General features: G+C 37.9%; 2 protein-coding genes across 5 annotated transcripts in view; both read left to right on the top strand.

Annotated features, from left to right (window-relative positions):
- Positions 1-130: 130 nt before the first annotated feature.
- On the top strand, positions 131-4,344 carry nit1 (nitrilase 1). The gene is made up of 6 exons (XM_074622939.1): positions 131-345; positions 639-872; positions 1,611-1,714; positions 2,013-2,149; positions 2,706-2,831; positions 2,946-4,344. Exons 1-6 carry the CDS (start codon positions 257-259, stop codon positions 3,210-3,212), a joined length of 957 nt encoding a protein of 318 aa, XP_074479040.1. The 5' UTR covers positions 131-256; the 3' UTR covers positions 3,213-4,344.
- Positions 4,345-5,541: 1,197 nt separating this feature from the next.
- The window catches only part of clcn3 (chloride channel 3), a 47,584-nt gene continuing 37,513 nt past the window's right edge, over positions 5,542-15,612 (top strand). For 2 of the 4 annotated variants that reach the window (XM_074622909.1, XM_074622912.1), the window contains exon 1: positions 5,549-5,674. The gene's annotated coding sequence lies outside the window, so the exon portion shown is untranslated. Of the gene's footprint in view, positions 5,675-15,612 lie in introns of all 4 variants that reach the window. The other 2 variants (XM_074622914.1, XM_074622911.1) reach the window with 2 other exon arrangements.

Below are 15,612 nucleotides of genomic sequence, written 5' to 3'. Positions count from 1 at the left end.
TATTTTTTTTTTTTCAAACAATAAAAAAGTCAATCTCACCCAACACTCCAGTGTTAAACATGTTGTCAGACAAAAGCAAACCCTGTCCAGCAGGTGGAGGTGTTGAGTTGTAATGCTGGTTTCTGTCCTCTGATAAACAACAGAGAATAAGAGCAGCTTGGCTGATCCTTCCTGCTGTACACTGAACACACAATGTGCAACTAACTAACATGGACTAAACAGGGAAGGTGAAACTCTGTCCAGGTCACTTGGACCAATGTTCACGGTCAGGTGCATTTTGGGAACATCTGCAAAGTGTTTGGCCTCTCTCCCAGCTCAGAGACAACAGATCAAGCTGCAAAACAGGTAAACAGCTACATTTATATTGTGTTATGTAAATATGTTTGGACAGTAAAGTTGATATATGTGCACATAAATGACTAAACTGGAAATCAGAGCATGAATAGAGAGTGTAGATTTCTTATTTCAGCATTTAAATTAGATTTATTTAAATGTCTCTATATCCTGCTAAGATCACCAAAGCGGTACACTATACTACAATAAATATATAACAGAATAACTAATGCAGTTAATGGTCAACCATGGCTGTGCAGCTTCTGTGAACTGTGTTGTATAATAACAACCTCTCCTCTGTGCAGGATGTCGACTTCATCTCGCCCTGTAGCTGCTGTGTGTCAGGTGACAGCCACCCCAGACAAAGAGGTCAACTTCTCTGCCTGTAAACATCTGGTGGAGGAAGCCAAGGAGCGAGGGGCCAGCATGGTCTTCCTGCCCGAGGGCTTCGACTACATCGGATCCAGTAGAGAGGAGACGCTGTCGCTGTCCGAGAGCCTGACAGGAGACACAATCTCACAATACACTCACCTGGCCAGGTAGACAAACTGATCTTTTATTTCTGTTCATAGGAAACATCGACACAGTTGATTGTGTTGAATTTCCAATATCTGTATAATCGTGAATATCATCGCGAGTGACGTGGAATCATAGCTCGCTATCATGTAGAGAAGTGAAAAATACAACCTGATTTTATAAAATAAAGGAATTATCATGTAATGGTTTATTTTATTTTATTTAAATTTTATTTAATCAAGCAATTCAATTAAGAACACATTCGTATTTACTAGAAAGAACAGACTCATACAATGCTATCCTTTATTTATGCAGGAGGACCTTATGATTTATGATTACCTTATTTAAAATTGCTTGATTTCCACTAAAAAAAAGATGTGTCCTATCTGTGATGCAACAAAAATATGTAATGTTGTATTGCCATTTTAAGAGTTTTAAGCATGATGATTATCGGGATGATATCGCAAATCGCAATTATTTTGGCCAGGATAATCGTGACATGAAAGTTTCATATCGTCCATGCCTACTGTTGGCTCCATGAACGAATAAAAGAAAGAGACTTTGTGTGCCATGGTATTTGGAGCTATAGGGGAACCAGTCTGGGTTTAGTAGGCTTATTATAACGTAGTGTAAAGATGTATTTGGTAGACAATCAAGATCGGTTGGTAAAACTCTGAATCCATCAGCAGGCAGCTCTACTATTGTGAATAATACCACTTGTTTATAGTTCCTAAAGGTGTTTTAAACTGTCCTTCTTCCAGGAAGTTGAAAGTGTGGCTGTCCCTCGGAGGATTTCATGAGCGAGGACATGACTGGGAGTCTGACAGACGAATCTACAACTGTCACATCATAATTAACGATAAAGGTACTGCTGCCCGTTGAACAATCTCTCTTTACATTCTCACAAATGATCCAAACTAACTTATTAAATGCTTTGTTTTCCACTTGATGATTCCTTTTGGTACACACACACATTTATTTTTTATTTGTTTTACAGTTGAATTATATTTAAAATTCACAAAAATCCACTTTTAAAAAGACGATTTTTGAAAAAGTTTAATAAATACATGACGTTTCCAAATCTCAATATTGACCAAAATAATCCTGATTACGATTTTTGCCATAATCGAGCAGCCTTATGACACGTGTCATTTCACCCACAGGTGACATCATTTCCGTCTACAGGAAGTCCCATTTGTTTGATGTGGAACTGCCAGAAAAAGGCGTATCGCTTAAAGAAAGTGCCTTCACCATCCCTGGACCTTCCCTCGTGCCTCCGGTCCAAACTCCCATCGGCAAGGTGTCCTTTAATGAGATAATAATCATCACAGAGTAGACCTGTAAATGCACACAAATTCTTCTTATTAGGTGACAGAAAACTACAACAGCCGATGAATTTAAACCTTGTTGAAATGTTTGTCTTTGTTCTGTAAGATACAGTAGGAGATTTTTTAAATTTAGAGAAACTAAACGGTACATTTGGGTTGCTCAAATAGAAAATAAAATAGTTTATTGTCTACTTTTTGCATGCAAAAGGCAGAAATGTGTCTTTGCTTTGCATGTGCAAAATCTGCCATTAAAAAACACAACATATCACATCCAGACAGGACACATTAAAACACATTTACATAAATACACAATAGAAGCTACATTAAAAGGAGCACCAGGTACTCAATGGTGAGGACTGAATCAAGGTTAAATAGATATAAAATGCTGTGTGCTCAGGTAGCAAGCTGACTTCAAAAGTAGCTGTCCTTATCAAATCAAAGTATTTTAGATCCACATTGGGATTCCTCAAACGTTAAGATCTGTTTGTGTTCTGTGTTGTTTTGACTATTTGTATTTTCTTTCCACAGGTTGGCCTGGGTATCTGCTATGATCTGAGATTCCCTGAGTTATCGTTGGCTCTGCAGAGACACGGCGCTGAGATTCTGACATACCCATCAGCCTTCACTGTAGCAACAGGAGCCGCTCACTGGGAGGTGGGATGAGTCACGATAACAGACAACAGACTGTTTGTGTTTGCTTGGGTTTATTTCTTACATGTATCCTTTCATCACAAGCATGAGTAATCAATCAAATTTCACATTTCCCAGGTGTTACTCCGTGCACGGGCAATCGAGACACAGTGTTTCGTACTGGCGGCGGCGCAGGTCGGCCGGCACCACGAGAAGCGCTCGTCGTACGGCCACGCGTTGGCGGTGGACCCGTGGGGTGAGGTGCTGGCCGACTGCGGAGGGGAGAAGCCAGGCGTGGTGCTGGTGGAGGTCGACCTCGAGAAGGTCAGCAGCACCAGGAGGAACATGCCGGTCCAACAGCACCGCAGAGACACTGGTTTCTATCAAAGTCTGGAGAAGACTTGACTACAAGAGGAGTGCAAAGTTCAAACTCTTTTTGCTTCAGAGATCTGATTCACTGGTTCCCAACCTGTGGGTCCCGACCCCTACTAGGGGTCACCAAAGCTTCACGGGGGGGTCACGAGGCCTTTTTGAAAAATATACTGTTGATTTTTATCTCAGAATTTCATTCATTTCTGTGATGAAAACTAAATGAAATATTTGTTTTTAAAGTTTGGATTATTATTTAAAATCTCACAGGATAAGGGCACAGTAAAGACCTGAACACACACACAGAAGAAAACACTGAATTTGTCAAAAAAGAGAGAAGCCTATTAAGTATGAATGATTGTTAAAAATAAAATAAAATACACAATACAGAGAATTGTATTAAAAGTCCTTAAAAATAACAGGAAAACTCCTCTCTGATGCAATATTCACAAGAAATAATCTGTTCAAAATTCATCCAAATTGCTCGTTTTACACATACTTCCTGCAGTTATTGCGTTCACTATTTGGGTTAATTGAAGAGTTTATCAGTTGTTCTGTACTGTTATTGTCAAATTGTTAAATATAATATGAAATATCCATAAAATATGTAACTTAGTCAGGAGTCATCAGTTTACTCAATGATAGAAAAGGGGTCCCCAAAGGAAAAATGTTGCAAATTTGATAAATAAGAGATCAATAGAGAACTCATTTTCAGCTTGTTTATTAATAAGAAACGGTGGAAATGAAGTTGTTAATAAATAAATACAAGTGTAAACATGGAGTATTTGTTCTGCTCTCGATGAGATAAGAGTAGTGTGAACTGCAGATTATTGGAGTTTATTATTGGCGTAAATCAGCCGTCTCTTATTTCACTGCTTCCTCAGTTTTTCTGGTTTAACTTTTGAGTCATCTTGTCATCACTAAAGCTCAGACCAAATGAGTGTGTTAATGATATTACTCGTACTGGTCAACAGATGGTGCTGTTGGGTAGTAACAGTAGATAGAAAACAGGAGGTAGTGTGAGTAAAACATTCCTGTTCTGGTTAAATTACTGATATGCATTGATCTGTTCTGAATGGATATGTACAAATTCACCTGTAACTTCTCTGTGATTAAATTAAATACTGTTACTGCTGAAAGATTATAAACTCAAACATCTGAAAAAACATCTCCTTCACTTGGTTTGTTTTCTGTTTTCAATACAAATAAATAGTTCACTTTCTTTTAAAATATGAAGAAACAAACAAAAATAGAAAATTATGAACATACCACGCATATGTATATAACTTATATAAAAATGTATCCATCCTCTGATGTCTTATAGAGAAGGCTTCAGTTTGAGGTTGATCCTTGTTGTGCTTTTGTATTAAACAGCTGAGAACGACTGAGAATATTCTTCTATTCATGTTCAGTTAATTCATAAAGTTTTGTCAGAATCTTCATATCTGATTAAATTAAAAAATTTTAATACTCTCTCCTTTTAGAAAGGGTCTTGAATGAAATATCTAATATGGTGCCCATGTTAATGTACACCATCATTATGGGTTAATATCATATTCATACATTTAAATGGTGAAAAAATATACAGAAAGTATACAGAAAAATCTAAGTATACCTGTTTTATACTGACAAGTATACAGAAAAGCCTAAGTATACTTGGTTCATACTGACAAGTATACACAAAAGTTTAAGTACACTTGGCTCATTCTGACAAGTATACAAAAAAATCTAAGTATACTCTGCTTATACTGACAAGTATACAGAAAAGTCTAAGTATACTTGGCCTATACTGACAAGTATACAGAAAAGTAAGTATACTTGGCTCATTCTGACAAGTGTACAGAAAAGTCTAAGTATACTCTGTTCATACTGACAAGTATACAGAAAAGTCTAAGTACACTTGGTTTATACTGACAAGTATTCAGAAAAGTCTAACTATACAAGTATACAGAAAAGTCTAAGTATACTTGGCTCATACTGACAAGTGTACGGAAAAGTCTAAGTATACTTGGTTCATACTGACAAGTATTCAGAAAAGTCTAACTCTACAAGTATACAGAAAAGTCTAAGTATACTTGGTTTAGGCGTACTTAATCTCTTGATCGAGAAGCAAAGAAAAGTAGAATTAAGTATCCTTGCCTTATAGGCCTAAAGAATGGCATACTTACCTTGTAGCTGTGCATACCTTTGTGACAGAATAGCCTATTGAAGTGTGCAGTGAGTGGATGAATTATTGATCTCCATCCTGCCTGTTTTACCATCACAGAGACTGAGGGTGGAGGAGGGAGCTGCTGCTGCTGCTGCTGCTAGGATGCTAGGATGCTCGGATGGGGGGAAACAGGAAGTGAACGTCACTGACACAGGAATGGGACTGAAAAAAGAAAACACCATCATGATGAGGAGAAATCCACTGGTGTAAAGGAAACATTGTTTCAACTCCAGGAGGGGGAAAAAAGGATGCATCGTCGTGTCCGAGCTGGCATCGAGGCATCAGGAAGGTAACTTGCTCTTTTTATTTTATATTAGCGGTTAGTTTGTTGCAGAAAGGAGATGTGTGTGTTTCACCATCCAAAGGCCATCCATCCATCCTTCCTACCGCTATCAGCTAGTCGTGCAGTTTGTGTGTGATTTCACTGTTAGCTTGTGGATATATGTTGTGGATAAATTCATGGTGTTGCCAGGCCTTTTGTGTGCATTGCTTAAGGGACATTTCATGCAAACAGTCACCCTCTTCATGTGCTTATTTGTCTTTTCTTGGTACATTATCACCGTGCAATGCAGATGTAATGGTTAATGCATGAACAGCTAACTGCTGAGAGCATGCAGAGGAAAAGGACTGATTTGTATTACCATGCTTACTGGTTGTTTTTCCATCACTAGCATTGAAAATCACACCAATCTTGTGCTTTGTGAAGGCTTGTCCTCTTGTCTGCAAATTCATCCTCTTAAAAAACAAGCCTTTTTACTCATATATAGTGTAAAAGGTTAGGCTGGATAACACATATTTACCTGGTATTTCTCTGATATTGAGGTTTTGTTGTGTAAAATAACTCTACACAATTTTTATTAAGTTTTCTCACAAGCACAAAAAGGCTTTCCAACAGAGAACCTGCAACCTATTTGAAAATGAATCATCTTTTAAAGGGAATGTTTGTAAGAATCAGAAATTGGTTGTAACGGCGACACCTGTGGCCGTTAAGTCAACGAAAGTCAGCGTCGGGCTCGCGATCATCGCTCAAAACAGTGAGGCGACACACGTCAGCTAAAACCACAATATCACTATATTTCACCTGCTTGGCAGTAATGTTAGCTGACCAGACGAAGGTCTCTCCATGAATCAATGCTGATCCTAGTGTTGGCTTTTCCTGCTGCAGCCTTCCGACCGCGGTCGGAGCGAACAGGGAAGACACCGGCACCCGGTCGGAGACGATAATGTTTCTCGCTGCGGAGCCCCGTCACTTTACAAAACACAGAAAACCTCTGTTTGTCTGGAGGAGCTGCAGCAGTTATTTCTGCACAAACGTCCACTGTACGTTCACTAGATATTCTCAGAGCTACGAAGTCTTCTGCAGTGTGTAGTGTGCGCGCATGCACGTGAGGTGGAGCGAGCTGAGTGAAGGCAGGCAGGCAGAGGAGCAGCGGAGTAGAGTACAGCAGAGACTCCGGCCCTGGAGACGAAAGCTACGGTCTCCCCCGCGTCCTCCGACCGCGACCGCACCTGCAGTTTTGGTGCTTCCGTGTAGTTTGTGTTGGAGTCTGAGTCTGAACAGTGTAGCCACACACGAGCGCGCATATATATACGTTTAAGAAGTTACAAACAGTCCCTTTAAGTTATTTTTGAGGCAAAAAAAATACCAGATATTCACTGGTTACAGTGAATATTTGCTGGTTTTCTTACTCGTCTATGGTAATCAAATGAATAGGTTTGAGTTCTGGACCTTTTCTTGGATAAATTAAGCAATTTAAATATAATATAATAAAATTTATAAATTGTAATGGCTATTTTTCACAATTATCGAACATTTCACAGACCAAATGCTTAATGGGTTAATTCAGTGGTTCCCAACCTTTTTTCTTAAGGGACCCCTTTTCTATTATATTTTTTACAAGTTTATATTTTAAATAATAACTCAAACTTTAAAATAACAATTTCATTTAGTTTTTTTCTTCACAGAAATTAATAAAATACTGAGATATTGGCCAACTGTATATTTTTTTTAAAAAGCTGTCTTACACCCCTTAAAATCAAGAAAGCCTTGCGACCCCCCGTGAAGCTTTGGTGACCCCCAGGTTGGGATCCAGTGGGTTAATTGACAAAATGTAGTTATTTAATGTTTAGCCTATTTATATAGGGACATGTTTATAGCATGAACAACTGCCACATACCACAGCATTTATAGCCTAAGATCATTTGCAATGGCCATCTTTAGACTCTGCAAAATACTTGGCAGATTAATCAATAATGAAAACAACTGTTTGTTGAAGCCCTGATGTTTGACTGATATTCTGGTTTTGTTACATTAAATAAACCTACAATTAGGTATTAATAGGGCTGCCCCCCTCTTAGTTGATAAGTCGACTAATTGGCCGTTTTGATCTGAGTCAACTATTATTATTTTTTTGTCGTTTTTAATGCTGAATGTCTTATTTCCAAGAAACCTATGAGCACATCTCTGGTAAACAAAAGATTTAAAGTGGTGCATTTGTGTGATTCTTTGTGGAGAAACTCAGTTTCACAGACATGTCGATTAAATCAACTAATAGATTAGTCGACGAAATCGTATGAGTGTTAGTCGACTAAGAATTTCTTTGATCGAGGACAGCCCTATTTATTAAGTTACTTTGGCTGAGGTCTGATAAGAACTTGTGAAAAAAAATTATAGTTGACTTCCCATCATCCTGCAGTCCCTTGACATTAACTACTAATATTATAATGTGATTTATACAGTTAGTGCTGCAGCTTATGACTATTTTCATTAATCATTTGATTAAATGTTTGATTAATCGTTTAGTTGTTTGGTCTGTAAAATGTGAAAAAAGAGTGCCCAGGTTACATCCTCACATTGATTGTTTAGTCTGACCAACAGTCCAAACCTCAAAGATAGTCATTTCACAATGATATAAACCAGAGAAAGGAACACTCACATTTTAGAAACAGGAACCAGCAAGTGTTTGTCATGACTTTTAAAAATGTAAACTACTGCACACGTGTCTCTAGACAACAGTATGAAATATTACACATTATTTATTACGTCTGAAATTCGTATTGTGTGGAAAAAATGAAAATACAGAGTCCTTGGTGTCCGTGTGAGTCGTTGTTACTCTGATCATGATGTTAATCCACTTCTACATTCATTTGAATCCATTTCACACTAATCAACACTGTACATGTCGACAAGTAGTCCTTGACACTAAAAGTAGTGTTAATGTTAAACATAAACTCAAGTTAATGTTTCCCCGCTGTTACCTTCTCACTGCATCACTGTCCACGTATTCAGTTTATGATTTATGAATCAGGAGTCCGTGGCAGCCTTTTACTCTTTCCACCCAGGCGGTTACAGACGGGTCAAACCAAAGGCATTACTGCACCGCTCCTCATTACATTTGCTACAGCTGTTGGTTTAATCAGCGCTCCTTATTGCGTTACATCTGTCTGGCGTGCTTGCCGTCATTTCATTAAGCGTGACCTTAGGGATTCATTCACAGTCGGGGCAGTCGAGACATCTCATTTACGTGTTTATCTCCCTCCCGTCTGTAAGATCACCTGCTGTTTTTGTTCCTCGTTCACCTGGAAGATAACTGAATCTTTCTAAATCTTGACTTTCACTTCCTTATGAACACATCCGCCTGGACTTTACATCTCCAGAACAAGATTTCTGTTTTAAAGTGAGGCTTCTTAAATGATTAGTAGCACACAATCACAGCATAAAGAGGTTTACTAGTCTCAGTCTCTTTTTATTCTAGGATTGCTGTCTCCCAAGTAAAATAATATTGTCATACTGGCGTAGGCTGGATGAAATTGATAGCTGACAAAGCCTCATTGATAGCACACACACACACACTGAAGGATTTCTTGAATGGCTGCATTTCTTTTTACTTTCGCTGCAGGCCAGATAGGACATGTATTATTCATCTTCCAGCATTCATTTTGTAAAAGTAGGAGCTTCCTGTGTCTTCAGTCGGGCCTGCATCTCCCCTTGAGACAGCAGCATTTTATGATTTTCAATTTACATGTTGTAGACTAGGGCTGCACCAACCGTCTTTTTCAGTCCCGATACCGATAGCGATACCTGGGATTTGGGTAATCGGCCGATATCGAGTACCGATCTGATACCAGTGTTTAATTAATAAGCTGTGTGCCTCACTGTGTGGAAGTGATTGGGATCATTTCTTTTATGTGTAAGGCAACATCAGACTTGACGTAAACATTGCTTTCTTAACTTTGTGAAACAAAATGTAACAAATAAATACTTAGATATAGATTTTATGAATTGTTATTTATTATTAAAATAATAAATCGTACATCAGCAACCTCTTCAAAACCTCTTCAAAGCTAACATGAATTACAATTCAGGTGTAAACCTTTTTTTAATTTAGCAACAAATTGGTGAAAACATAAACAGGAATTCTAAGTCCATTATATAATGTATATAGTATGTAAACATAGAATTGAATTTAGTAGATTGGCACCATTATCACTGATATCCGATTCAGCTATTTGAGTCAGTATCGGCCCAATATCTGATCCGGTATCGGTGCATCCCTAGTGTAGACTAAATCAGTGGTTTCCAACCTGGGGTCCGGACGCCAAGATCACAGGATGTGCGCCAGGATTTGTCTCCTCTGAGGTTGTCAAAATTAGATTTGCACTAACTAAAATCATAATAACACACTTACTGGATAATTCATACAAAAGTCTGTATATAAAACTATTTAAAAAGATATATATTTTTTGCTACTAATAGCAAAATCTAAAGAAATATTCTGCTTCAATCCATATTTGTTGGCGTTTAGCCTTTCAAAAACAACATGCTCAATGCAGTTTGCTTTCCCACTTGACGCACACAAAGGAAGGCCCGCACCTGTATTAACCACCTATTAACAGGGCGGTCTAGCAGCAATCTAACAACACCATCAATTACATTTATTTAACCACAATAACGCTCTAACGCTATTATAGTAAAATAATTAAGTCGCAACCAAAAAAGATCACATTATGCATCTGCATTCGCTTGGCGAGTCTGTCAAAACGTCATCACTTTATTTATGCTGGCAAAACTGACGAGTTCTATTCATTAAAGACAGTTCATTAATAGTAAAAAGACTAACTCATTTAATCAATTAATTCAAATTGAGGATTTGTAAAATGATTTTAGGGTGATCTAAAATCACCCAGCTCACCCAGTTCAGCTTTTCTTAGATACAAGTAGGGGGGGCTTCAAGGAAAAAAGGTTATGAACCACTGGACTAAATGATTTAATGAAGATAAATAGATGAAATGATAACCTATTTATTATGTGTATTATGTTCTCATGATAGCAGTTAGTCAGTGCCGCATGCTGTTAATTGTGAGGAGTGAAAGCTCCCTGTTGTGTTGGATGTTTTGCTTTAAAGCGATCCATATATCGATCGCCCGCTGCCTTTTTGAAGCATGCGTGTCAACGTATTGGCCCTCGTCTATGGAGGAGGAGGAGGTGTGAGCCTGTCGGTTAAAACGCTGAGTCACGTCCCAGCAACAGTCGCCTGGGCAACACCTCCATAGTGACCAGCCTGGAGGAAGATAACTGGCCCTCGCTGCTCAACTAGTTGTGTAACATCAGCAACGTTTTGTTCCCTCGCGGGTGATTATGCTGCTGTTATCGACCGCCACACACACACACACACACACACACACACACACACACACACACACACACACACACACTCCTCCCTCTCCTCAGCTCATCCACGTCCTCAAACGGCAAAATGAAATCATCTGACTCGTGAGATAGAAGCTCCTCGATGATGAACACACTCTAGTCTCCCTGGCATAATTACTGTTTTGATTACTGTTTGCGAAGAATGAAAGGAAACACGAACAAGCAACGCTGCAGACTGTCATAATTATAGCCATCAATTCAAATGTCACCAGCGAAGAGGAATAGGATGAAAGATGACAAGTCTAATTAAAGCAGCAGTTCATTTGATATCAGAACTGTCTAGAGTGAAGATACTGGTATCATAAGAAACAAAAAAAAACTAAGGGATTCATTGGTACCAACAATGTCAGGTTAGTTTGTTGGGAAGAATGCTAAATAACGCATTCCGTGATTCCCACCCCTCCTGGTTAGCGATGCTGAATCAGTTTAAATAGGTATAGATCAGGGGTCAGCAACCTGCGGCTCTTTAGCTCCTCTCCAGTGGCTCCCTGTGGATTTTTAAAAATGGAAATGAATAACTGTTTTTTGTTTACATTTTAATTTTAATTTGTCATTGTTGTAGGTCTATGGTACGACGGTATGACGGAGTATTAGGGCCACATTTAGGGAAAAAAATTAATCTGAGATTTCGAGAATAAAGTCATAATGTTACGAGAATAAAGTCATAATATTATGAGAATAAAGTCATAATATTACGAGAATAAAGTCTTAATGTTACGAGAATAAAGTCATAATATTATGAGAATAAAGTCATAATATTATGAGAATAAAGTCATAATATTATGAGAATAAAGTCATAATATGAGAATAAAGTCATAATGTTACAAGAATAAAGTCATATGAGAATAAAGTCATAATGTTACGAGAATAAAGTCATAATATTATGAGAATGAAGTCATAATATTATGAGAATAAAGTCATAATATTATGAGAATAAAGTCATAATGTTATGAGAATAAAGTCATAATGTTACGAGAATAAAGTCATAATATTATGAGAATAAAGTCATAATATTATGAGAATAAAGTCATAATGTTATGAGAATAAAGTCATAATGTTACGAGAATAAAGTCATAATATTATGAGAATAAAGTCATAATATTATGAGAATAAAGTCATAATATTATGAGAATAAAGTCATAATATTATGAGAATAAAGTCATAATGTTACGAGAATAAAGTCATAATGTTATGAGAATAAAGTCATAATATTATGAGAATAAAGTCATAATGTTACGAGAATAAAGTCATAATATTATGAGAATAAAGTCATAATGTTACGAGAATAAAGTCATAATATTACGAGAATAAAGTCATAATATTAGAAAGTAGTAATTTTACGTGCCATTTTCTTTTTTTCTTGTTAAGTTATGACTTTATTCTCATAATGTTACGACTTTTTTTCTCGTTAAGTTATGACTTTATTCTCGTAATATTATGACTTTATTCTCGTAATATTATGACTTCATTCATGAAATCTCAGATTTTTTTTCCCTCAATGTGGCCCTAATACTCCGTAGTACATTTGCACTTGGGCCCTCACTGCATTAGACTTATATACTATATACTTACACTATAAACTTCATTACCTTCCTCACAATGCTCAAATGTTTTGCGGCTCCAGACAGATATTTATTTTGTATTTTTTGCCTAAAATGTCTCTTTTGATAGTAAAGGTTGCTGACCCCTGGTATAGATGAAGGAGGTAAAGAATATTTGGTGTGATTAATAAGAATGGTTTAAAGAGAGCTATTCTTGCTCCAAATCATGACGATTCTGCGTTGTTACTAGAGGTCAAAGAGCACCTAGACGACGTCTGCCTCCTTGATTGACTCCACAAACAAGCTGAATTGAATTTCCTGGCCACGCTGATTCGATATAGCTCAAAGGGAAGTCCTGTCTCGTGGTGAATCAGCGCGATTGTTGGCGCGGGGGGAAAGTTTCTCTTCCCTCGCTGCCTCACATTATAGAGTTAGTTCCAGAGAGGATTAGCGGCCTTCAGTTTCACTGTTGGCGCTCGCAGAAGGCTTTTGTTCGTGATGGGCTTGTGCCGTGTTGTGGCGTTACCATCATAACAAAGTGTCTGGGTTTTATTTTTGTTACAGGAGAGTGACTTTCACTGCAAAGTCACTCTTTTTAAAATGTTACCCTCAAAATACAGACTTTCTTTTGCCTTGGCGTTCACTTTCTGTACACTTTTCACGTTTTTTTTAGAGAAATCCACGTCCTAAATCAACCGAGCCGACTCCACCTTTTCTTTTCCTTCACTCCCTTTTCATCGTGACCTTTTCTGAATGCCACCTTTCAAAGTCCACAGAACACACACCGCAGCAGGAGAGAGAAATCAAGATCAGGTAGAAAGTCAAATCCATTCAGGTCGATATGAAAGGAGCTCAGAAACCTATTAGGATTCTTTTTTTCCACAGAGAGATAGAGGAATACGGCGTCGCCTGTCGGACCGTGAAGGATTAGTGAAGATCAGTCGGGCTGCAGCACCGGGTCACATTAAATGTCTGTCTTTCTCCCGAACTCTCTCCTCTTTTCCTTTATTTCTTTGTGACCCATCATGCCTCGAGGCTGATATTCCTATAAATACCTTCAGGTTATCTTCTAAAATATCAGTTTAGGTCACGTCCGTCACGTTTGTGGTCTCAGATTCTGGTCACAGATTGTGGTGTAGTTTCCATCTCCTCCACAGGGGGGCGAGGTTTGAGCACAGGTGAGGTGTCACTCTGCTCTGCTCTGTTTGGTCCAGCAGTTTTATTATCATACTCATCCTCTCACTGTAGGGAAGATGCTCATGTGTCATTTTAATCCCTCAGTCTATAAATACACCGCTTGGCTGTGCAGCGAAGAGAACATTATAACACCACTGCTGAAAAAATATCTTCAAGTATTATCTGAAGGAAACAAACAAATTAAAAAAACAAAAAGTAAAAAAAGCCAGAAAGTTCATTCCCACTGTAGCTATATGCAGTATTACCAAATTGCTTTCTGATTTTAAGGGAGTCCCCGATTTAATGACTAAATGTAACTTTATAGCATTACAGCGACCAGTTCTTCCTGCGAAACAACATTCATTTGAATTCGGGGCGTAGCGATATACCGATAACGACGATAACCGTGATATTTAAGAAATTAAATATTGATATCATCTAAATAATTCCTGTATGATAAATCACACTTTTGTACAGTTATGGTAACAGACTCTCTCTCCACCTTCCTACACTTGTATTTTGAGTGCAATTAATTTGCTAAAAAAGAGACAAGACGCTATGATAACCGTGTAGTGAAAATCTGATATTGTAACAGCCCTAATTTGAAGAATATCGAGTCTTATCCACAGCCATTGTACATCTAAAAAACAAGTTTTAACATCCGAATCCATGGCTATTTTAATATTTTCTGTAACGGAAGGTAATACTTTATTTTACGGGTCCATAATTTCCTAATCATTTCCTTGGAATTAGTTGGAATTGGTACCAATTATAGTGAAAATAGGATTTACTAGAGAGAAGATATCAATTCAAACATAAATAAAATGTATCATTGGAAACTTTATTCTCCATATATGTTGAATTGTGTGTTTTCCTGTAGACATATTTCACATTTTTCCATCTGTATGTTACGCTGTAATACTGTAAGCAAGGCAATATATGGGTAATTTCACAAATACCACAACGACCAACTGTCACATCCTACATATAGGCTACGAGCGCTGATCGACAACAGTGGAGGAGAAATGAATACACGTAGACCGGCGGATACGTCCTCTCTCGCTATAATGCTTTCCATCCTTCCTTTCATTTCCTTTTTGAGTTCTGTGGATATTCCGTATCATAGCAACCAGACGCAACCAAAAAAGGAAAGAGTGTCAGTTTCATAGCTGAGATATTGACTTTAATGTCAGCTGCTCGCCTCCCTCTAGCACACTAGAGTTATTGATTCTTCTCCTCCTTGCATCTCTGGTCAAACGGTCCAAATATTTGCCCTCAATCATTCCACCTCATTGCTGGCATGGCCGGCCGTCTCTGACAGTCCACATTCATCTTAAACTCTGACGGATGCCCTGTGTGTCCGCTCCCTCTCATTCCTTTCCACACCTCCATTTCCTTTTTGATTTACTTAATCTTCCATCAGCGTGCGCTCCAGCGGTTACAATATTTCTGTCTCTCAAATCTCTCAAGGTTATCTGCACCTTGAAAATGTAGCTGCACGTATTGTATTGTATTGATGTGTCTGTGTTGCCGTTTCTACCAGTTTTCTTACCAGTTATCACCTAGTTTTTTACCTGGATTGCACTGGAGATGTTAATCGAAACACAACACAGAAAGTGTGTTAAAAATGAGGGACTTTTAAAGATATATAATAAGTAATAGTGTTGTTGCGATACTAGAATTTTTAACTTGAAAAATATAGATTTTCAATACCACGGGGAAAGATTGACACAACATCGAGGGCGTAACATTTTTAAATTCTTATTAAAAGATAAATAGTGTGTGTGTGTTTGTGTGTGT

This window comes from Sebastes fasciatus, chromosome 22 (genome assembly GCF_043250625.1).
Source record: "Sebastes fasciatus isolate fSebFas1 chromosome 22, fSebFas1.pri, whole genome shotgun sequence".
Classification (NCBI taxonomy): Eukaryota; Metazoa; Chordata; class Actinopteri; order Perciformes; family Sebastidae; genus Sebastes; species Sebastes fasciatus.
Note: the sequence above shows the minus strand (reverse complement) of the source record. Positions and strands in the feature narration are given on the sequence as shown.

Excerpts from the sequence above, each read along its gene's own strand:
- nit1 (XM_074622939.1), top strand. The coding sequence starts at position 257 with ATGTTCACGGTCAGGTGCATTTTGGGAACATCTGCAAAGTGTTTGGCC. Across the intron at positions 1,715-2,012 it reads CATCATAATTAACGATAAAG|GTGACATCATTTCCGTCTAC; the intron begins GTACTGCTGCCC and ends TTTCACCCACAG. Across the intron at positions 2,832-2,945 it reads CAGGAGCCGCTCACTGGGAG|GTGTTACTCCGTGCACGGGC; the intron begins GTGGGATGAGTC and ends CACATTTCCCAG.